At 46.5% G+C, this 24,489-nt stretch overlaps 1 protein-coding gene across 3 annotated transcripts in view; it reads left to right on the top strand.

Moving 5' to 3' along the window:
* LOC135818155 (uncharacterized) overlaps nucleotides 1-17,555 on the top strand; it is a 37,856-nt gene extending 20,301 nt beyond the window's left edge. For all 3 annotated transcript variants that reach the window (XM_065331498.1, XM_065331497.1, XM_065331499.1), the window contains exons 5-8: nucleotides 5,483-7,875; nucleotides 10,401-10,434; nucleotides 14,152-14,536; nucleotides 16,920-17,555. In XM_065331498.1, the coding sequence (XP_065187570.1) occupies nucleotides 5,483-7,875; nucleotides 10,401-10,434; nucleotides 14,152-14,531 (2,807 nt within the window). In that variant the 3' untranslated portion in view covers nucleotides 14,532-14,536; nucleotides 16,920-17,555. The remainder of the gene's footprint in view (nucleotides 1-5,482; nucleotides 7,876-10,400; nucleotides 10,435-14,151; nucleotides 14,537-16,919) is intronic.
* Nucleotides 17,556-24,489: the final 6,934 nt, after the last annotated feature.

Below are 24,489 nucleotides of genomic sequence, written 5' to 3'. Positions count from 1 at the left end.
TTTGTGCCCATTGTCTTCTCTACCACTGGTGGACAAGGAAAAGCTTCATCTGCGCTGTTTGCCAGCATTGCCAGCAAACTGAGCGACAAGCGCAACAAGCCTTTTTCCGTCACCATGGCTTTCGTCCGGACTAAACTGTCCTTCAGGCTAGTGAGAGCCATGGTTGCTAGTCTGCGCGGCTACCGGCGCTCCTCAGTGCCACTTCCAGTTCACTCGGCTGCTCTGGCGGCTGCTGAGTGTTCATTCAAAGCGTATGACACAAGTACTGCTGATGTACTTGGAGTTGCTTACCTCTCTTTCTTTCTTATCTTTTCTTTTCCTTCTTCTCTCTCTTTGTTTGCCACGGCGGCCCCGTGTGCTGTCTGTGACTTTGAGCCTCATTTCACTGTACTACTTTTTTTCTCTTTTACGTTTACTTTATACCAGGCGTGGGCCATCCCCTGTACATAGGTGCCACCATTTTTCTTTGTTTCAATAAATGGTACCTTTAGTCGCTATCTGGACCGCAAAAAAAAGTACCGGTACATGTCGACCGGGGAGTCGTAAAATATTAATTTTTACGACTTCCTGGTCGATCGAGAGTCCAGTCTCTCGCAAAGTGAAAACCACTCGCAGTTACAGTGACCGTATGCCTGAACGACACTGAATTGTTTCAGTTCTCGTTGCAGCTTTGGTGGACTCTACTGATGTCTTGTTTGACATCTGCTGACCTGTCGCAGGACATGCTTCTGTCAACTCTCCATTTGAGTGAAAGTTACGCTCAGTCGTTTGGAAGTGTTCTCCCGCGATGCAGCGAAGAACAGGGCTACTTGCAATCTTTGCAAAACGGTCTATTCTTTCAAAGGCTGCTCAACGACGGCGCTGAAAAGACATCTCGACACCAAACAGCAGCAACCCCAAATGCCGGCGGTGATAATTTGAACCAGCTGAAAAAAATCTAACTATTTACTTAGAATTTTAAAAAAAAAACCATATTTGCCACATCAATAAAACTCGTTAGATTGCTCGATAGCTTGCTCGTTAAACTGTTCGCTCGTTTGTTATAGATACGCTCGTTTCAACAATAGTTTTTTTTCGTCTCATGAGTTCCTGTCGGCAACGTCCTCACGCGCATGGCTTCCGTGGTGAATCTGTTCGGGATCAACCAAACTTACCTCAACATGAATGTGGGTTGTCGATGACAGCCTTTGGCGCAGTTCGCTGAGCAGGTTCTTGCTCAAAAACACCGTTGAAAAAAAGTCACGAAGTTTTGTATACGGAGGAAGTTGGTGTCAGGTCGTCGATTGTCTCAGTACTCTGTCAGTTTTTTTGCCTAGTTGTTGCACTTTCTGACTGTATATAGTATCTAGTTACGGTGGTGGACAGTTACTCTAACTCGTAACCATAATATTATGTTCCTTTTCTTTTCTCTATTTTAAATTATTGTCAGCGGCTATTATTGTCAGTGGCTCAACATCCGAATTCACTATTATCTATCTACAATTTAAATGCGGCATGACCAACATGCACCTTGCTAGAGCACTCAACCTGACGTGTCACAATCACCTACGAATAGCGCCGATGGCAAATGTACATCTACTACTGCTAGTATGAAATTGAACCCGTAGATCTCGTAACATGGACTGTTATGTTTCGGGCTGAAACGATTATACCGATTACTCGGTAATTACTCGTTGGAAAAGATATCGAATGAGTATTTTAGCTGCTATCGGCTAATCGGCTTGAAAAAAGCACAACATTTGATAATTTCTACCGTGCGTGTGGCAAGAAAAATGTTTCGCTAAAAACTACTTTCTTGAATGGGAATGAACATGATGGACTCACCATTCGAAAATTGTAGTTTTCCCTTACTAGTGGACTCGCCTTTTCTCGAACACTCGCCTTTGCCAAGGTGTTTTCCAGCAAGCCGAGGACTGGAGTGTGGATGAATTTTGAGCGTGGTGTAGAGAAACATACTTCTGTTTGAGCAAAGAAGAAAAAACGTTCCACCGGAAGAGCAGGACGGGGTACATCTTCGCTCACCTCGAGTTGGAAAACCCATCGATATTCCAACTCGGTCACCTTGCAGGCGTGGCTACGGAATCAGACCAGAGAACCTCGGCTTCTGGGACAACGGACAAGCGTTGCATATTGTCGAGTAGCGTTACTTGGCAACTCCACCAGTCACCCACGTCTGTCTGGTTCCACGGGACTGAGATACTCGCCGACCTGAATCTCGACAGGGTACTAGTAGTCGCAGTTGGTCATTGCAACTCGAAAGAAGAATATTAAACTGAGTTTCACGCACAGGTGATCACCATCCTCACAGCACGGTTGGCTAGTGCTCGTTGATGAAACTCCAGAGTTACAGAAATGCTAAAATTGTATTGACCTTCTCCCTTTTTAAGTACATGATGCCCTACACGCAGGTGTACAGAGAGCTAATCTCACTTGAGCTACCACAATTGTGTAGAATTCATATCCACGTAATCCCATAATATGATTAAAAAAACTGATGTCGTTCCATGATTGTGTTTTGTGTACCATATGGAGTGAAAATATGTCGCTAAGCCGATAAGCTGATAGTAATTTTTTTATTCCTGTAGCTATGCAAAAGACGTTACTTCAGTAACGTCTGGCGCTAGCCAGGGTCCGCACAGCTTTAAAGGGGAAGTTAAGGCCAAAATTAAAATTTCACCAGTTGTAGTCTTCGGGGTGCTGAGTCGAATGGTCTTGGTCCGAGAAAGCTGAGATGCTCGCTTCCTACTTGAATACCAATCGAACTCGCGCACTTCCACCGAAACTGGATGACTGCGCCCTACTAGATGGGGATTTGTATGCAAAATGTCACTAAAAGCGCCATTTCGTTCTTATAAAAGCACGGATGACCGCGATTGGCCCACATGTTGTAGTCTTTTGGACGCTGAGTCGACTGGTTTTGGTCCGAAAAGGCTGCAATGCAGCGTTCCTCCTTTATTCCCAATCGAACATGGTTGAACAAGCGGTCACGTGCTCCTGGGTGCCCAAATCACCTGGTCACCACGCCAGCAGGCGACAACTTTCACACCAAGGTTCAACTCGAGTTCAACTTGAGTGACAGGACTGCACCCAAAAAAGGTCAAACAGGCTAGTAAGTTGTACCCTGCAGGCACGGTGAGTCGGTGACCAGGTGACTGGTGTACGCAGGAGCACGTGACCGCTTGTTCAACCATGTTCGATTGGGAATAAAGGAGAAACGCTGCATCGCAGCCTTTTCGGACGAAAACCAATCGACTCAGCGTCCAAAAGACTACAACATATGGGCCAATCGCGGTCATCCATGCTTTTATAAGAACGAAATGGCGCTTTTAGTGACATTTTGCATACAAATCCCCATCTAGTAGGGCGCAGTCACCCAGTTTCGGTAGAAGTGCGAGAGTTCGATTGGGATTCAAGTAGGAAGGGAGCGTCTCAGCTTCCTCGGACCACGACCATTCGACTCAGCACCCCGAAGACTGGTGACATTTTAATTTTTGCCTTAAAAAAAAATAATTTCACGGTTCGCGTGAGACTCGGCCAAAGGCCCAGTTTTCCGCATCAGCAGGAACGCCACCACCCTCTTGGATCAAGGCGCAGATGCAGCTCCTAAACGGTGAGAGGTGAGTAGATCAGACCCACCACAAAGTGGTCAAAGACCGAAATCCCATTCACTGCATCCATGTTTCCCTCGTGCCAGGCCACGAGTTCCCAATTAACTGTGGGTCGCAGCACGGCTGGAAAAAATCCTTCCGCTTCCAAGCAGGACTTGAACCTGGTACCCTCTGTTTCTCAATCATGGTCTTAGACCATCCCACTATGCCTGCCTGCCTTAACTTCCCCTTTAATTCCGTGTTTGTTTGTTTGTGCCATCGGCATGCCTGGCGGTATCCCGTATACGTACCTGTCCCGTACCGTACCATCAAGGACAGCATAATTATAGCATCGGCGCGGCATGCCTGGCGCTATCCCCTACCTGTGCCTTACCGTACCATCAAAGACAGCCGGCCACAATATTCAAATAGAGCTTTCAAATGCAAGATCATAACGTGAAGCAACTTGGAAGAATGAGTATGTATACGAAGTGTATCTAGGGAATGCATGCAGGGCGATAGTGCGGGTTCGAACCCTAGGTTATGTCTAAAAAAATAGGAGAAATGAAAAATTTATAGCATCCCTATTCTTTTTTTTGCCTAGGTCATGAAGGTGGTAGACGGTGTCGTACTACATTCGAATGCAAAGAGAAAGTTGACTCTCGCTAGGCAAAAAAGCATAGCGTAGGGCCCTGAGCTTCCAAGCTCTCTCGTTTATTTATTTTTTATTTCACCGTCCAATGGCAAAAGCCAATGCAAAGGAGGGGCGTTAGCCAGCCATGGCAAGAGAAGGAAAAAGAAAGAAGAAGAAACATAATTATCGGAAGAAAACAACGCATCAACGAGGGTGAAATTGATCACTATGTTGACTATGGTGAATAGTGGCGAGACAAGTTAGCAAAAGAGGCGAGTGTGAATAATTAGAGGAAACACTCCGGAAAATCGACTGTGTATATATTTAGTACGATAATATTTATGTGTGTTGTTCTACATGATTGCACTCTTACTTTGTAGCTGAGTCCAGGCTTGTTGGAATAGTTAGCCGAATTCTCCGCCGAGTTCTAGATCCCTAGCTTCTCTAAGAATTCTCATTACAAACTCCATTCTAGTTTCGAAGAGATTCATATTCTTGTGCGTTTGTTCTCGAACAAATTCCTAGTAGTATTTGCAGTAGTATCGCGCGTGACTTTCCTTTCTTCTCTTTTTGTCATGTATGACGTATTGGCATGACGTGAGTGTGTATGCACTCTGTTTCATGACCATGTGACCGCATGCTCATGTGAAACTACTATCTACAGTCAGTAGTAGGCTAGTGCAATTTAGCGTCTGCAGCGATCCGCTCTTCTTGCTGCAGGGCTGTTTCTTCTTCTTCAACTGTATCTTTTCTTTGGTCGCTGCACTAGTTTGTTTTGTTTGATTACAATGATTACATCAGGGAGCCCTACATATACCATATCAATATTGGTATGTGTAGGGCTCTCTGGATTACACGTTGATGGACGACGTGGTCGCCATTTTGTGCATGTCCTTTTTCCTGATGGACCTTGTGGAAAAAGAACAGTTTCTTTTCTCCCAACTTTACTACTATTTAGATATTTCAAACTCTCTTGATTCCTTGTTGACAGTTGTGGCTTGGTGCACGTACGAGTATACTGGAGTGCAGGCTGGAAGAGACAGAGAGGGTAGTAGTAGTAGACTAACACGAGAGTGCCTACAACTTGACATGTCATTTAACATGGTCCTTTGTTATGATATCAGCTAAGCCACTAAGGAAATATCACGATTGTTTCAGCCCTAGTTATGTCCAACAACAAAAGTGGAATAATTGGTCTGTCCATCCCCACGTGAACCTTCGCCAAGTTCCTTTCTTTCTCCGTTGTTTGCTGCCTGTACAGAGTCCTTGCAAGGCGTGAACACTGAAGCATATCAGAAAGCTCTTCAGAATGGAAAGTTTGCTATCCCGCATGGTCGACTGCTGGTGTGTGGAAAAGGTAGAACGGGCAAGACTTGTCTAGCCATGTCCTTGCTGAATCTGCTGTTCAAAGAGGTGGTGGACAGCACGCTTGGCGTTGAGCTCAGGAAAGCCGTCTGCACCGTTGAGCAAGATGGCGATCACTACACATGGCGTATCGAGGAGGATGAATTTCACTTCTTCTGTCTGCTGACTCAGAAGCTGATTGGTGACTACATCAGAGATCCCAGCACGAATTCCGACCTCACTCCACACGGAAATGAGGACACCGTGTCTGCTGTTGCATCCATTCAAGCTGATCCTGCTGGTAGTGCGACAGTGGATACTCTACCGGCAGTTTCAAGTACAAGTTCTTTTGCTACCGGAGACTTGGAAAAACCAGTGACACCAGAGCATGACAAAGACTCCGATGGCAAGTCACCTGCAACCATTGTGGTCGAGAAATGCAGATCGGACAAAACACCATCTTCAACGGCTACAAAGCCTGCTGACAGCGCCCGCGGCTTGGATACTCGCACATCATCACGAAAGGGAGAAGATATCGGAACCAGGAAACGCAGTCGGAATTCCTCTGAGAGCACAGCGCGCGGACTACCCGCCGATGCAGACATCCACTACTACTCCAACCAGTTCTTGTCATCCATCAGTGCTGGATTTGAGGAGAGATTTGCTGAACTGGTGAAGAAGTTTGCGTTCCTGGAAATCTGGGATTTCGCTGGACAAGAACTGTTCGCAGCAGTTCAGCATGTTCTGTTCTCAGCTCTGCGCTGCGCCTATTTGGTAGTGTTTGACGCCTCTGAGCCTCTGCAGGACCCACACGTACCCACCATGGGTCAGGACGGTAGGGAGATTCACATTCCAGGCACCGCTGGCGCTACCAACTTCGACATCTTGGAGTCCTGGCTCAATGTCATTTCACAGGTGATTGGTACGCAAAGCAAAGCTTCTGCTCCTCTCTTCATCATCGGAACAAAGATCGACAAGATTCCAGCTGAACAACGAGGTGAAAAGCTCGAAGAAATCAAGCAATACATCTGGAGTAATGCAAGAGGAAAGTTCTATGAGAACTGCATCGATGACATCCTGTTTGTCAATAACACTCTGTCTGGCAGTGGGGAGGAAGATCAGAGTGTTGTGCAGCTGCGACGACGTATCATTGAGTCACTCGCTGAGCAGTTTGTATATCCAACACCACTCACATGGCTACCGGCGTCGTTTGTACTCAGACAACATGCCAAGGCCGAGAAAGTCTCGTGGCTCTCTCTACACGATGTGGAGACTGTTGTTCGGAAAGCTTGTGAGAAGTCACCCCAGCCTGTGAACATGAAGGATATGCTGGCATTCTACCATGATCTCGGTCATCTGAGGCACTACGCCAGGAACACGAAGCTGGAAGATACGGTGTTCACCGATGTGCACTGGTTGACCAATGTCACCAGTTTGCTCTTCTGCCCGCAGCCCAAGGGGGGCCAGGAAAAGCTTTTCCGTGAACAGTATGATCTGCTGGCAGAGCGTGGCATTCTGACAGAGAGCCTTGCCAAGCTGCTGTGGAAACAACACGGTGACGTTGAACAGACACAGCGCTACACAGAGAGCCAAGAGGACCGTGATGTGTTGTTCAACGTGATGCAGGAGTTCTCACTGCTGTACGACACCAAACAAACAATGACCATAGAGACCACCGGTGAGCAAACACGCAAGTTCTTCGTGCCCTCAATGGTCACCCTCATGTTGGAGAAGCCAATGGAGCTGCAGGAAGCACAGAAGTCGGCACCAATCTTCCTGTGTTGCGACGAGCGCCAGTTCTTCCCAGGCACGCTTTTCTGGTGCCTGTTGGTCCGCTGCCTGGCACACTATTGCCCGTCGGAGGACCCGGTTCTGTACCACAATGCTGCACAGATCCTATGCTATGACAACTTCCATGTTATCTTCCAACACTTCCAGCGTGGAATCCGTGTTACTGTCGAGCAACAAGGTGACGCAGCAGCCATGGTCGGATGCGATGATGAGGATGATGGCTACCCCGGAAGCATACCAGAAATGTGTGATGACCTTCTTCCTTTCCTGGAGGAGGAGCTCCAGGACCTGAAGGCAAACGGTCTGGAAAATTTGAAAATCCAGAGGTCAGTCATCTGCCGCTGTTCGTTGAACAAGAAGTTATGCAAGCGCCATAACAAGCCCAACTGCCAGGAGCTGGAGTGCGTGCACTTCATCCCACTCATCGACAAGAAAAAGCCGCGGTGTCCAAGGAGTCAGGTTGCCCAGGATGAATCAGCTCTAGCAGATTTCTGGCCTATACTAATGACCAAGAAGTCGGTGAGTGCATGGCCTGACGTGATAAAGAACTGTATTCTAGAACGATCATTGGGTGATGGAATGGAAAAGGGAAATAGTCTGAAGAAAATATTTCCTATCGCCACCAGGACTGGAACCAGTGACCTTAGCTTGAGGCTAGCGATGCTCTAACTACTGACCTTGGGTGTAGTTGTCATCCCAACAGAGACTATTCAACACCAAAAAACCTAGAGCCTTAGAAGTTTTTTCCGCATACTAGTACCAACCCTAGATCATAACTTTTTTTCTCGAATTACTTTCTCCGATGACTACATGTTCTGTCGGAGTGTGCAACTCCGCTGGTTGATTAGTCCACGGCTAAACGTTCCAGCCGAGTCTCACGCGAACCGTGAATTTTTTTTTTTTAAACGTTCTGTTATCCACTTTCCAGCGATCTTGATCCATCCTGTACAACTTTGTGCAAGGCATTTACTATGCAGCTACATGCGGAGCACTTTGAATCTTGGGAAAACATTTTTTCCTTTATAAAAGTTTCGCTTGTAAAATTGTAATTTTAGTTATACAGTTGTGATATTCTATTCGTGATCTACCTGGAAGCTGCCCTGCAGGATGTGCGACAGCGAATGGCTGCACCTGTGGCCCGGCATCTTCCGTACGATGTGGAGTACGCCGATGATGTGGACTTCATCAGTATCTCTAGTGATTGGCTTCGGATGTTAGGGCCACAGGTTGCCACCATCTTGGGTACATGGTCCCTTACCGTCAACCAGACCAAGACAGAATTCACAGCCATCCAGCGAGAGGCCGATCGTGCTGATGAGCCATGGCGTATGGTCAAGAAACTCGGCTCTCTCCTTGGTGATGCAGAGGATGTCACCCGCAGAAAGCAGCTTGCGGCGATAGCGTTTAAGTCCCTCTGCCAGTTATGGAAGAGAAGAGACCAAATGAGTCTGGAGGTGCGCGTCCGGCTGTATAACTGCTTCGTGTTACCTGTCTTGCTTTACAACTGCTCCACATGGGGCATCACTCGACAGACAATTGAAGCGCTGGAATCGTATCATCGGCGGCAACTTCGGCATATCTTGGGTATCAGGTGGCCCAACCGACTGTCGAATGATTTGGTTTACGAGCGCTGCAGTGCTGCTCCACTTGGCAACATTCTGGTGAATGCAAGATGGCGGTTGTTTGGCCACATCCTGCGATCAGATGAGCACACACCGGCTAGGGAGGCCATGAGTGGATTCTTTGGCTGCTCCGTGCCGGGATACCGTGGGCGGCCGCGGATCACGCTACCAGTCCTGCTGAATCAAGACGCGGAGCGAGTCGGCTGCCGTCTGAGGACTCCAAGGGACTTGCAGCTGATGGCTCAGCGAGCACTGGATCGCCATGAATGGACATATCTGTGCAACGCAGTTACAGATGCGTACAAGGCAGAGTACTGGTGAAGGAGGTTGGCACTGCAATGGTTTGAGCTACATTCTTTGTTGTTGGTACTCTGATTATCCGTATTATCCGTATTCACATGGCCTTTGCCATTCATTCAGTATATTAATGTCATCAATAATGATATTCTTGTTTGTATTAGTTTATGTGACACCATTTTCTATTTTTCTTTGCCTGCCTGCCTGCTGGCGGCCTTTTTTCGCATGGTTCGGTGCAAGCGAATTTGGGCGAGCCCATTGACGCGGGAGCACAAATAATAATAATAATAAGTTGTGATACTCTGGGTTGCGGAGCATAGGATGTAAAAAGGAAGTTTGGAAGTTTTCTAAGCTGTGAATCCCACCTTCATACTAGTATCATAACTAAAGAAGTGATGTAGACGCTGCAATGAACTTGGCCATTTGAAATTTTTAAACACTCCACCACCACACAACTCCACACTATGCTCCTGGTGTTGTGAATGTGGGCCAAGAGCGCAATGTGGAGTGGTGGAGTGTTTTAAAGAAACGATCTCTGTAAAAGTTGATGTCAGAAAACATCCCGCAGTGGGCCAAACATGACCGTAGTTACGCACTCTGGTTTATGTTCTCCTCATGACTTTGATGTGTGGCCAAGACCTGCACAATATTGTCTTTTCCGGACAGTGCATGAGTATACTGTAAATCTACAAATTTCGGCCTCCCAGGGCTAAAACCCATTTCGGCCGCATCAAATGTTCGGCCTGTACTGTGGCCGTATACACTATCACACTGAACCTTGCAAAACAAATTTTCGGCCGTAACAAATTTTCGGCCAAACATGACCTGGCCGAAAATAGCCGAAAATAAATATGCGCCGGATAAAAGTTATTTGTTGACTTACAGTAGCACATGTAGAGTGTTGGCAAGTGACATCCAACCTAATGGATACGACCGTCCCGTGGGCTGCGTGGCCGTAACATTTTCAGCACTGGTCGGCGTAGGGAGCATGGCTCGGCTATATCCATGAGGTCAGGGTTACACTTTCCGCTGCTCTATGCTATAGTTGTGCGCACTGTCTTGGCTCTGCACTGCTCACAACTACTACTGTCTATATTTCATTCTCTCCCGCAACCGCTTCTGCAGATCAAGCCAAGCAAGCCAGTACAAGTAGTTGATGGTGAGTGCGAAGGGGGTGGGGAGAGGGGGTTCTAATATAATTATGTGTGTGTGTGTGTGTGTGTGTGTGTGCCGGTGTGTGTGTCTGTGTGTGTTGAAGAGGGAGGCGGCATATAATTAATGTCTGTATGCACTGCTTGTGTCATAATTTTTCCTGGCAACTATTCAGCCATGTCTCTCTCTCTCTCTCTCTCTCTCCCTCTCTCTCTTTCTCTCTCTCTCTCTCTCTCTCTCTCTCTCTCTCTCTCTCTCTCTCTCTCAAGAGAACGGGTCCACAGAAGCAAAATCTGCAGCAACTGTCTTGAATCATAACCTGATTTTTTTTAAATAACTTTGAAACTCCACTATAGCCTTGTCATATTTTCAGTACACCCAACTCGCAACACATGAACAGTGTTTAGCTACACCACGCACAGTAAATTGTCCAAATTTTCACCCAGGAGGGCATCATCAGGGATATAGGAGAAGAATGATACAAAGTTGGCTGATATACCGTATTTCCCCGATTATATGTCGCACGATTTTTCACTGAACTTCAAGGCCGAAGAAGGGGGTGCGACTTACAATCGAGTTTGACTTCCTACCGAAGTGAGTGGATTGAAACAATATGGCTTAAACCTGAAAGTGGGAGTGAGACTTATAATCGAGTGCGTCTTATAATTGGGGAAATACGGTAAGACAGTACAGGAACAGTCACATAATTCACGCTACTACATGTAATCTGCAACAAGTTACAAGCTAGCACTAAGTCATAACAAGGTATTAAAGTGAGCATTTCATCAAGTGCAAAGTGGGTGTGAGACAGCCATGATTGAGTTCATGTGTGCGTGTGTGTGTGTGTGTGTGTGTGTGTGTGTGGAGGGGGGGAGGGAGGGGGGGGGGGGGTATCCATTCGAGGTGTTGAGTTGTGTTCACATCTGGTCCGTCACTGAAGAGAAAACTTGTTTGGTCATCATTGCCTGCCCGTGTATGTCCCCGTGAGCCGGGTGCAGAGAGCAAAGGTGAAGCGTGGTCGTGGTGCACCAATGGTATGTAGAGCATGTGATACGGGTATGTCTGATCGTAAATGTGTGGTGAAGCATGCTGTCTACAGTATGCTGTGCACGCTTTGTCAAGAGCTGTTCGACGGGGAAATCGAGCGGCCTGTACGGGAGCGGTTTCAGGAGCACTACCGGGAAGCGAGGACAATGGCGGAGAAAGCTCCATGGGGCAACCACTACAAAACCCACCACCGAGAATCTCACACATCTCAATTTCAGCCCTTCCACCTGGCGAAGATTCTCGGCAGGGAGCCTTCTCTTCCATCACGCAAGTACCTTGAGGCAACAGAGAGCAGAAATCGACGACCAAAGGTGAACATTGACAAGGGTTGGCGCCTATCGGCATAAATCACACTTCCCGGCACATGGAAGATCTACACACTGGGCATCCCGCACCTTGTTATCACGAGTAGGGGTCTCAGATTCAACACAGGGAATGGATAGCGACGCCTGACTTGAGAACTTGAGAAGATTAACACACTCCAACCTTGACTCGTACCCCCCCCCCCCAACACACACACACATACCCCCCCCCCCCCACACACACACACACATCTATCAATCATGGCTGTCTCACGCCCACTTTGCACTTGATGAAATGCTCACTTACATTGTGAATTTGTTATGTCTTAGTGCTAGCTTGTAACTTGAGGGCTCACCACGACCATGCAAAATTCAAAAAGCGTCGACCACCATTTTGAAGAAATGGTGAAGGCCGCGGAGGCCAGAGTTTGTGCAGTCATAGCGGCTACACACCCGAGCTCATGCTGATCGGTATACAGTCGAGTCCTGTATTAAAATTACCTGTATTTTATGACTCCCTGGTCTAGTATGTACCGCGAAGGGCCAGTGCCAAAGCGAATGTTGTTGTTTGATGCCGGTAAAGACACGTGGAGAAGACGTCCTTTCTCCAAGCCATCTTGGTCTATTTTCTCAATCCGCTGGTGCGTGTTGATCAAGATATGTCCGTGAGGTACTGGTGAACTGGAATCCTGGCATCTACAAGAATTTTCCGCTCCTAGCTAACCAATGTTGTCAGTAGAAGTTTCCTGATCGCGACTCGGCACTCTCTTTTCTGTTTGGCCTCGCAGCTTTCACCCTGCGAGTGTGGATTTCCTGGCCACAAATGAATTCCTTAGTCATGACCATGATGACAACTGACTGGTATTATCCCTTGGTGACCTGAGTCCTTAGCTTGAGTTAACACGAAGGTAAACTCTTCACTTGAAACGCTTGCTGTCTCCTCGGTCCTTTCTTATTGCACTTGCAGATATGCGCACGGCTGCCAGGTGTTGTTGGTGCGCGCGGGAACGCACGGCCGACCGTGATGTCTTCAAAAAAGTAGAACCGCGGTTCCACTTCGCCGATTCTCCCCGTCGATTGCTCATTTTTTCTGTCTTGGAATTCTCTATCGAGTTACCGTCCCCGATTTTCCATTTCCCCCCTTGTATCATGAAAGGAAGTACGTGAATAACAACTGATTTCACTGTTCGATCTCAGCCCAACCAAGGCCGGATCGAAAAATTCGAGACGGTAGATCTCCGAACACACACCTTCTGAACACGAATTCGCAATGGCCTGATGTCTAAAAGCAACGGTTACAGCCAAGTTTTTAACTCAGAATACACCCCGAAATTGCACAAAACCGGCAATTTTGCCGTGCGCTGATTGGTCAAATCCAAATGATCGTGGTCGTGGTGAGCCCTGAACTTGTTGCAGATTACATGTAGTAGCGTGAATTGTGTGACTGTCCCTGTACTATCTTTATTATAACAGCCAACTTTGTATCATTCTTCTCCTATATCCATGATGGTGCCCTCCTGGGTGAAAATGTGGACAATTTACTGTGCGTGGTGTAGCTAGGGACTGTGCGTGTGTTGCGAGTTGAGTGTACTGAAAACATAACCTAATTGCCTGGAAATTTGGTTTCTGTCAGGAAATGATAACCCAATTCTTACATGACCCGTGATCGTTGCCGGGGCCATGGCCAATAGGCGATCTTCCCGCCGCGGGCGTAATCAGGCCATCAGGACCGTTTGACGTCATTTCGGGAATGTCAGGACCGTTTGACGTCATTTCGGGAATGTCAGGACCGTTTGACGTCATTTCGGGAATGTCAGGACCGTTTGACGTCATTTCGGGAATGTCAGGACCGTTTGACGTCATTTCGGGAATAATCTTTCGACCTTTGACCTTCCCTAATATGTTGCTTCGCGCTGTAAGAAATCAAATCAAGCACGCTCTGTCTGTCATGATGGCTGAATCTTGCCCTTGCCTGCAGCCCTCGAGCCTACGGCCCTTGGGCTGCAGGCTCGGGCAAGATTCAGCCATCATGACCTCCTGAGCGTGCTTGATTACATACATCCTGCTCGGAGATTATGATCATGAAAATACACACTTTGAGAAAACACTGTGAAAGGCTTGAAATTGGCAAATTGCATATGTGAAGGTAGGCTTCCAGTGTTGCTCTTGTCTGCAAGCCCGTTACCATGTGGGCTTCATGGTTGTGGTCTCAGCATGGAAGTTGGTTGCTCCCAATGCAGAACACGCAGTGTGCACTGGTGTCCATTCTTGAGTTCGTATTGCAGGACACACCGGTTCAACCCATGATTTAGGGGAATGCATTGGATGGACATCTGAAGAATACGATTTTTTGTGTTATGCTTACCATTGTTTAGACTCCTCTGTGGCTGGCGCTAGTGCGATTGATGATGGGGACTGTTCTTCACGCGCCACTCGTTACCGTGCTGCTATACGCAAGCATTCGCCAGCATTGGAGCAGAAGATCCCAGGCCTTGTATTCGCCAAGGCACTTTGGGCCGAAGGATATCTGACAAATGGCCAGCTGGAGAAGATCAGAGTTGAAGAAAAGGCGAATGGAGCCCACGATGCGGCATTCACCCTCATCTCTGACCTTCAGAACCTCCAGGATAGCGCGGTTTGCCACTTTGCGGAAACTCTGCTGGCTGGGCGACAGTACAATGCTGACATCTACCGTACAATCCAGAGCTGCCAAGGTCCTTCCGTTTGTACTCTGCCACCCGACCAGCTCCACTAAGACTGGTTAGTCCGCAGGATTTTCCATAATGTGTTCATTGGTTTTCCGTAAAGTTAAGGTGTGAGAGTGCTCAGCACACGAACTAGAGCTTGCACTACAAGTTGACAATGGAGGGGAGATTGATTTTTCCCTCCATTCCCAACTTGTTGAGTTAGTCCTCTGTTTGCGCAGTGCTCAACACTGCAAAGGGCATAAACTCCTTACAAGTAAGGCTGAATGAGGTTCATATGCACACCATCCATATGTTTATTGACCATTTACAATAACGCAGGCCCGGCGGAACCGGTCCGGTTTGTCAGGCCATAGCCGGACCAACTTTTGGCCACCGGCAACGGGTGTTAACTGCTGTGGTGGACGTCATGTGTTCCCACCATGTCATACACAAACTGTATGAAAGGCTAGGGTGTGGCCGGACCAATCAACATCTGCTTCCGCCGGTCTTGTGACATGTACTGTTTCGGACGTTGAAATCCGTCGAGAAGTCAACCGGCCACGGGGCGCTGGCCGTGCATTCGTGAGCGCTACTGGCAGCAGTACTGGTCCATAATTTTTACAGTGTCACAATGCATGTACGCGCTAAGCAAGTAGGGCGCCGGCCTCGGTCATTGCACCGGATTTCTATGTTCACAACAGTACATGTACATTGTTTTTGCCGTATCTTGTTGGTCTGCAACACACTCTTGCATTTCTATGCATGCTCATGAACCAGACGAGTGAAATCTGGTCCCTGGTTTTGTACTGTTTAGTTCAGGCGCAAACGTGCATGCGGCGTGCAGGCTTTCACCATGCTGATTGTGTTCGCACTAAGCCATTCGAAACCAGGAGCCGTATTTCACTCCTTGTTTTTTTGTGCTGTGAGGAGAATAGCAAACTTAAGATGGTCCACAATCAATTCTGGTCGAAAAGCGAGGAATGTATTGGAGACTTATAATTGTTAATGCTTCAATGAGGTCGACGGAATGGGGTCATCACTCATCTCCTTTCCCTTCTCAACCAAAGCCATGTAGACATCTTCTGATGGGTCGCTTGCTGTGTAGGCTCTGTTCATATGCACTCAGAATCGAACACGCAATGTCATGTTTGGATTTGGAATTGAGGCAAATGTGCAATGCTCAAGAAGTATGCCAACCATGCATAGTTTCCCTGCTGTAGGTCTCTGTCACCTGCAGTAAATCACTGGTGCAATAATATGGTGTTCGGCACACGGACCATCAAGATTGATTGCTTGTCATGTTGTGGAAGCAGCCAACCAGCAGGCTTGTATTGCACATTTCACTCATCCCCTGGTCCATGGTGTATGGGGTAGTTGTCCAGCGGAGAATTCACACTAACCACTATGCACTAACCACCACAGCGGTTTCCAGAAGCGCGCCGCGAAACCACACTCGCAGCCACGTGCGTGGCAGCAAAATGGCTCAATATTCAGTTTGAATGAGGACTTATTTCTACCCTGTAACTTGTAAGGACACCCGTCTGGGGTTGGGCACCAGATTTCGGTTGGGGAGAGGAGATAAGCACCGTCCTCACTATGTCGAACTCAATGTCAAAATAGGATGTCTCTAACACCTCCTGCCCCTTTGGTCCTAATCGACTGTCGGCAACCTTTTGCCTCGGCCATTTTTCTCTGCAAGATCGCTATGGGAAGAGTTATGATCGCTATGGGAAGAGTTATGATCGCTATGAGAAGAGGCGGCAAAATGGCCATTTCACCTTCTAAGTGATGTGGCTCACAGCTTTTGCGCTGAAATTGTTGAGCCATTGGCGAAATTTTGGATGACTGTGAATGTGTGTGCCTCTGTGCAAGCCAGTGCAGTTGGAGGGCACTATTATGCTCGATAGTGGCTGGGTCTGCTGCATATCAGACTCCGGCTTGTTCACTAGCGATGGAGAGAAGTTCAGTCAGATTCAGGGTCGGATGTTGGTCAAGCAGCTTTTCCTACCGTAGATATTCCAGTACTGTACAAGTACAAATTTTCGTTTGGAATTAACTTTCGTTATGTTCGTTAGGGGGCACGATATAACTATAGTTTGTACCAAACTAAAAAAAAATTCTGAACGTGCGGCGCCACACAGACCTCGACCAAAAACGAAATTTAGTACGGAACGAACCTGCTGGTGGAGTGATCTAACGAAAGAATTCGTAAACGAAAATTTGTACTTATACAGTACATGCAAAAGCTCTGCGCCACTGGTGTCTTGCAAAGTCTGCTTTTCAAAGTGTTGTGTGTCAAGTGTTTTACATGTGGAGTATGTCGACTATGTTGTTTCGAAAGCATGTGTATCATGCGTATCTGTATGCTTTGCTTTACGCCTGGGAGTATTTTCACCGTGATGTTCTTGTGGTTGCTGCTGTATCGTTCCTTTCTATCTGCTGCTGCTGCTGTGCAGGTGTTGAGATCAATCAATGCCAGTAGATCCAGCACTGTGTGTACGCCGGCATTTGCCACACCGCACACCCCTCGTGTTGCCTTAGCACTGTCACTTGAAGAACCTGAACAGTAGAGTCGTCTCCAAAGCCAAGTATCTGGTCCACCAGTCGGACGGCCGGACTGCCAAAGTACTCGGAACGGATGTTCTTGGAATGATCTTTTCCTATCATACGAAGTGAAATTATTTCTGTAATTTTCCAGACTCGCCACTGCTGTGCATTGGTTTGTCCTATCCTTACCATTGATTTTTGTTTGAAGTACATATCACAATTTAACAATCAGGCTTTGAGCTGTGCGATCGGTAAAGTAACTATGTGCCTCCGAACCCTTCACAGAACAATATTCTACACGAAGTATGCCTGAACAAGTCCTATGCATTTTGATTTGGAATCTCCTTTATCAGTTCGTGATTTTTTCTTGACACTGTAACCCTGTTTGCTTTTAAAAAAATCTTGTTAGTTTTTGAAATGGATCATGTGTAGAGCTTGCTACATGCACCTGCACTGGCTGCAGTATTCTGTATAATATCACATGTTTCCCATCGTCAGTCACTGCAGAAGATAAGCCTTGACGAGAACGAATGTCCTCACCAAGACTGGAAATTATTGAAGTGCATGTACAGTGCTGAATCCGATCAAGCGAGTGAATGCCCCCGCCGGGCGCTTTGCAACCCTAGACCTGGGAACACCTGGTTGTGATCTGGCGCAGTGTGCAAGCCGCAGTGGTTCACGCGATCGGGTTTCATTGAGCAGCACTGTATAATCAGGTTTTCGGAGCTGTGTGTGTGATCAGTGAAATCACAAACATCTGTGGCAATGACGTATTGTTTACCAGGGCTATCCTGAACAGGGCAGGGTGGCTGAGAGCTAGGAGTCGGAGACTACAATCGACAGTGTGATTATGCATGGCGTCTTTGTCTTATTCTTGTCTTGCTTTTGGATGGACGGCCAGTGCCATCTCCGTGCTCTGCCTTTTAAAAAATTAATGTTGTTTGACCTTTTAGTCCGTGAGGCAAGTGCCAGAAAGTGAAATCGCCTCTCCCTCGATTATAATCGTTAGCAAATAGAGTCATAATTCTGTGCAAACATTACTCTGTTTCCACAAACTATGCCTTCATAATACCAACAAATCTGCATTAGTGAAAGGGTAGCTCCGAAACATGGCAGTTTTGACTCAAGTCAATCACATGAACCATACCCCTGGCAACTGCATACTCCAAGCGGAAACTGATTCAAACTTCACAAAACGAGGGTTTACAATACTTTCTGGACAAAAATTTAAAAAACGCAAAATAATCGTAATCGGTAATCTAAGGTAATCTAAACGATTGCTCGATCGTTAGAGTTATCAAACGAGTACTCGATTATTCGGTATAATCGTTTCAGCCCTACACATAATAGAACACCTTGGGGTGGCATTCAAAAAATAAAGTGCTCAGTCTCCATTATAAGCAAAATTCATTATCTGTACCGGCGAAAAACCCCTGAAATGTGTGTGTCTGACATGAATTTGGCATGGCAACATGCCTCTGAAATCCTCTCTCTCTCTCTCTCTCTCTCTCTCTCTCTCTCTCTCTCTTCCTCTCCTGGAAAGCTCCTCATGCTTATTCTCCCTTTCTCTGTCCATTTCCCCTTCCTGATGCGTAGACCAACTGATGAACCCGTCCAATTTTGTCTACCTCCCCTTTTATGTTGCTGGCCAGTGCTTTGTAGTAAAAGATAAAAATAAAAATTATATTCCTGAATGCATGAAGTAACACACGTTAGTTGATTGTTCCAACTAGGAACACACGCTTCTTGCCGAACTTGACACTTGACTGACTCACGACTGCCATCCGGAGCACACGAGGACTAGTCTTTGCAACAACATTTGGTAGATTTTCGGCGATTCTGAAAGGAACCCTCCATAATCGGCGAAAATTTAAGCTTAGCGATTTTCAATATGTCTCGTTTTTTTGTTTTTTTTCAGCGCTGCCCGGTAAACGCTTTTTGAAATACTCGCGACCCACTTTTTGCTGGGTCCTTGATTCGAGGATATGGGTCTCCTGTACGGTACACCTGTGAGGTAAAAGAAAAAAAAGGCCCAACCCTGCCCTGCCAGCTATTTGGGCTTTAATACGGGGGTCGCCATGGCAAATAATAATATTAAAGAACTAAAGACTATAAAACTAATGACGGGAAGTGCCAGCTTCGGCAGCAACTACAGTAGAGGAGGCAGAAGAAGAGACAGGTGCATAATAAATAATAAATAATTCGCGGGATTCGCGTTGGCATCGCTTGAATGTTCAGAAACACACAAACTAGCCTGTACAGCGAAAACAGAGCGGCTACCACGCAGGCACATGACACTCGCTCTGAGCAACGCAAAGCTAAGGCGGCAGCGGATAAATGACATAACAACCGAATACGGTTCGCCGCTTTTCTCAGCAATGAGAGATGCAATTCGCTTGTAAAGCGAGGCAGATTGCTTGCCCATGCCACCGGTTGTCGAGAAGACCAACGGGACAAATGAAGCATGCTCGATCTCCCGCAGCCTCTCTTCATACGATCTCTTCTTCGCTTTCTCATGGCGAACGTAGGTGGCAGAAATGGAGGAGGACTGGTTCGAAGACGCAAAAGGGTTGAACACCCGGACGTCGAAGAAGGTGCGTTCGAACCGCCCTCCGGAGCTACAGATATACGTCTCGTTTTCGGCTGGCCGATTTGGGGAAAGCCCCTCCCCCCTCATTCTGGATCCCGCGTAGTATGGGAGTCGTTTGAGTCAGGGAGTAGTACAATACCGGTATATACAGAAGCCTTGCTTGGTAGTTTAACATGTTTTTCGATTTTGACAGCATGTTACAAGGCGAGGACGCGTAGTGCTCCTGACTACAACCATAAACCGGTTGGTCCGAACCTGGGTTTTCCCAATACGGTTCAAATGGTCGCAAGACCGGGACTCTGCCAACCGGTTTATGGTTGTAGTCAGGAGCACTACGCGTCCTCGCCTTGTAACATGCTGTCAAAATCGAAATACCGGTATTGTACTACTCCCTGGTTTGAGTACGACTCCCTGATATACATACTACCAAGAGTAGATAAACAAGAGTGTGCAACTCCGGATCTCTCCTGCACAATCTGCAGATACCCCCGCCCACGGCGGAATTTTTTGTTGACGTCACCTTTTTTCAGAGAAACGCGGACTTTGCCGCAGAGCAGTGTGAGAGCACGTGCTGGGCACCGACCTTGTACTATAAAGCTTTATCCCATGGTACGGTACTATAGGCCTGTTTCAGCCAATCAGGAGCCTTGCTGACCGGGAAATAATAGCCAATACAATCCCGCGCGGGATGATATCGATGCAATGCATCTTGCCACTGGAGTCCTTTCGATCAGAACCCAGCGACAAAATGCACTACACAGAACCGTGAGAGGGTGGGAGCATGCCAATGCAGAGTGCACCGTCGGTACAGTAAAAGTGAACGGAGAGAACTTACCTCCGTGACTACGTCCAAAACCAGATTCCACACACACAAACAAACAACGAACTCCAATCACTATTCAACTCAACACTACGACACAAAGGAGACTTCGAAGTGCATCTGTTCTCATTCACTCTTTGTAAACTCGAAAAGTACACAAAGTATCACCATCCGAGTGAAATTACTAATTGCAAGGAGAGATACTGTAACAACTCGAAAAGTACAAGACGTGAAAGTGAGAGGAAAAATCTTGTACAGAATATTCAACAGTGTGAAAGAAGAAGAGCTCAGCAATCCATGTGTGATGTAGATAAGATATGGATGCAAGATGCGACCCGCAGTGATTATCATGACATTGTATCCAGTACGATTACCACAAGAACAATCTAAAACGTAGATGCTGCTACAAATCCAGTATGCCTATAATATAAGAAGATCAACGTTCTTCTGATTGCATAGTGTTAGGCAGTACCGCCAACTAGGATGAACTCATCTGCTTCACTACCTCTCTCTCTCTCCCTCTCTCTCTCTCTCTCTCTCTCTCTCTCTCTCTCTCTCTCTCTCTCTCTCTCTCTCTCTCTCTCTCTCTCTCTCTCTCTCTCTCTCTCTCTCTCTCTCTCTCTCTCTCTCCTCTCTCTCACTCACTCACTCGCTCCTTTCTTCCCGGTTGCCGTGCTTGTGACTTTTTTTCCCCTGCTGCCGTGCTCATATTAGTTATCTAACTACAGCTGTATCTTCTTCTTGGTTCTGTTTGTCCGCTTATTATTATATATTTTTCTTTTCTCTTATTATCAGTGGGACCATTGTCATTAGGTTTAGGCCTGTTTTGGAACTCCACTTTAAATATAGCCAAACAACAACAACAACATAGTGGCCGATAGTGATACAACCAAGAGTCTTGATACAACGAAATGCACTTTACTCACTGGTGCCAATGTCCGACGATATGTACAATGTGGTTACTGCCTGCACGGACAGTGTTCAGCAAGGATCCCAAACCGTTGAAAGTTAGTTCCACGCCGATCCAATGACAAGGAAGTCAGCACCAGCATCCATAATGACGCTGTATCTCGCCGTGACTTGAAGTATGGCCCTTACTTTGAATCAAATGACTATGTATCATAACAGTGCAATCTTCGTCAATTCTCTAGTCCAACTACTAAAATGCAACTTGTCTCCCGAGCTCCATCGCTCTCAAACCTTGACTGGATTGAAAAGAAAGGCAGCATCTTGTTTTTGGCATAGCTGTACCTTGGTAATTGTATTCAGAACGCAGTTGCGTCGATCCCCAAAATGCGTACTGGTAGATGTACCTGGGATAAGTCGGATATTGACCCGCGTACTCGGGTGTTACCGTACCCTCATATCATCCCTCCTGCTACGCAGTCGGGATGATATTCGGGAGGTATTAACACCCTCGTACTTGGGTAATACCCTTTAAGTTAAGGTGGCTCACACCCTCTGCGCGCGCATCGTTTGAAAAGTGTAGATTTTCAGTAAATTTTTCGCTAGCGATGATTTTTGTGCGATCAATCGTTGTAGGAAACGTCTTCTCGCTTTTCTGCAATTCTGGCGACCTAGCTAGAACCTGCTGCTAGTGTCCCTCTTCACTCGTTCTTTCTATGAAAGGGGAAGGCAGCACTCGCAGAAGATTTTCCAAGAATGCAATGTCGACTGGTGCTCGTACTATAAGAAGGGAGAAATCAAAGTCCGCTCTTGAATCACGCCTGAGTCTTAGAAAATTATTTCAGAATACGCTTGTGTAGATTTCCTGCCAATGCCACTGACATCTCGCGACCTTCAAATATAACTTGCTCGATCATCTCCCGCACTGACTGGTAAATTCGTCGGGTAGCTGTGGATGGATCGATTCAGGGAGGTCGAAGGTAAATACATCGAAGCACTTCAAACACGTTTCAAGACGCACTTCAAATTTTGTAATTGTGTCTTGAAAATTGTTTAGAACAATTCGTACTTCAATACCGCGGCTGTTGAATTGTATCCTCTGCTTGGGAGTCTCGACTGTTTTATTGCTGCATGGCTTTCCTCAACACCGTTCACTGTACATGTATCGCGGAACGCAGACTGGATGGCATTGGAGGTGAATTTGATAATAATTTGTGACTGTGTCATCAACCAAGTGAGGACATCAAATATCAACAGGGACGTTCCGAAAATCACAAACGCTGCGAAATAGGTATGAAATGGTCTTACACACTGGTGGGCATTCCACATTCATTGTGTCATATCTTTAGACTGTTCGAAAGTTTGTCGTGCCGTGCAACTTTCACAGACTAATCCGATAATTGGCATGTGGCCCTATCGGCACACACTCATGCGTATGCCGCTGAGTCTATATGTGCACGCACATGTGTGTATACTTACACAATTTTATTACGTATGCAAAATTAGGCAATCTACATGTACATATATATATATATATATATATGTATGTGCACTCACTCCTATGACATAGAACGACAGTGCAGGCTATGTAGAGTCGCACGAATGTGTGTTACCCGGGTGTGTATATGCATGCGCACTCGCGTGGGCGTTTTGTGTGTGCGCCTGGCATGGCATAACGCCGTTCAATATGACTAGTGTTGAACCGTGGTAATTTGCCCCACCCCTTCTTTCTTCTATTGGCGTTGGATATGCAACTAATAACATAAACTCGGTTGTTGAAAACGAGTGCCATGCACCACAATGGATTGACAATAATATACGAGTAGCGCTGTAAAAGCGCTGGTAATACTCATGTTGCAGCCATGGCAGTTGTGATTAGCTTTCCAAGTCAAGCCTGCTGCAGAAATTATTGCACTCTGACCAGCTGGAGTGGCCCAGGACTGCAGGTTGTGGAGAACAGGAGTGATGCTTGTATATACGCTTGTATTTACATGATGGACTTCGAAGTAACGTTAGGTGTATTACTTGTATGTTCTTCTGCCTGTGCACGTGTACATGTGCTGGTGAGTGTGGAACCGCCATCCATATCAGATCATGCAGCTCAGCTGCTATCAGTTTCAACAGCTTATATCTGGCAAATAGGGTTTTAGTGACTCAATTTTGCTTACTGTGTTCAACAGACTTGCATTGCACACAGCTACTTTATGTAATAGTAGCATCTTGGAAATTTTATATTTTTGGTAGTTAGCTTCAGTAGAAACTTCTCCAGTGTGGCTCTTAGCTTCATTACCATGGAGACTAAGCATTCAAGTAATGCACGAAGAACAGTGGCTAGATGCAAAGTGAAAAGCCATTGGACCGTAGCCAATGGAATACGCATTTAGTATAGCAGTATTGCTTGCTATGTTGGCAGCAAACACTGTATAATAATAATTGCATTACCAGTAGAAAGTGCCCAATGTGCATTGCTTCAGCACTGTGTTTTGGACAAAACAGTCAAAAATTCCACATCAGTATTGGCTTCATGTTGGAGAAAGTTGTGAAAAACACTAGAGCATATATGTACACTCAATACACATGCTCAGCTACATGTATGGCATTTAGTATGTGGGCGACTTCAAAGTTCTATTTTGGTAGTTCGCTTCGGTAGAAACTGTCTAAACTTGATCCAAAGCTCTACTCTGACTATGTTCTGAAGATGTTGCAATCAAGAAATGTAAGACACGTATCTGCCGCATTGGAGCTAGTTGTGAAAACCTTCAGACCATACACACAATGCACATGCTCAGCTATGGCATTTAGTATGTGGGCGACTTCAAAGTTCTATTTCGGTAGTTAACTTCGGTGGAAACTGCTAAAACTTGATCCAAAGCTCTACTGCTATGTTTTGAAGATGTTGCAATCAAGTAAGACACGTATCTGCCGCATTGGAGCTAGTTGTGAAAACCTTTAGACCGTACACTCAATGCACATGCTCGGCTATTGCATTTAGTATGTGGGCGACTTCAAAGTTTTATTTTGGTAGTTAGCTTCGGTGGAAACTGCTAAAACTTGATCCAAAGCTCTACTACTATGTTCGGAAGATGTTGCAATCAATTATTGCAAGATACGTATCTGTCACATGGTGGAGTCAGGGGTTTTAAGGCGTTGGACAATGTCCCAG

This window comes from Sycon ciliatum, chromosome 5 (assembly GCF_964019385.1).
Source record: "Sycon ciliatum chromosome 5, ocSycCili1.1, whole genome shotgun sequence".
Lineage (NCBI taxonomy): Eukaryota > Metazoa > Porifera > Calcarea > Leucosolenida > Sycettidae > Sycon > Sycon ciliatum.
The sequence above is the reverse complement of the archived record's forward strand: the minus strand, read 5'-3'. Positions and strand labels throughout refer to the sequence as shown.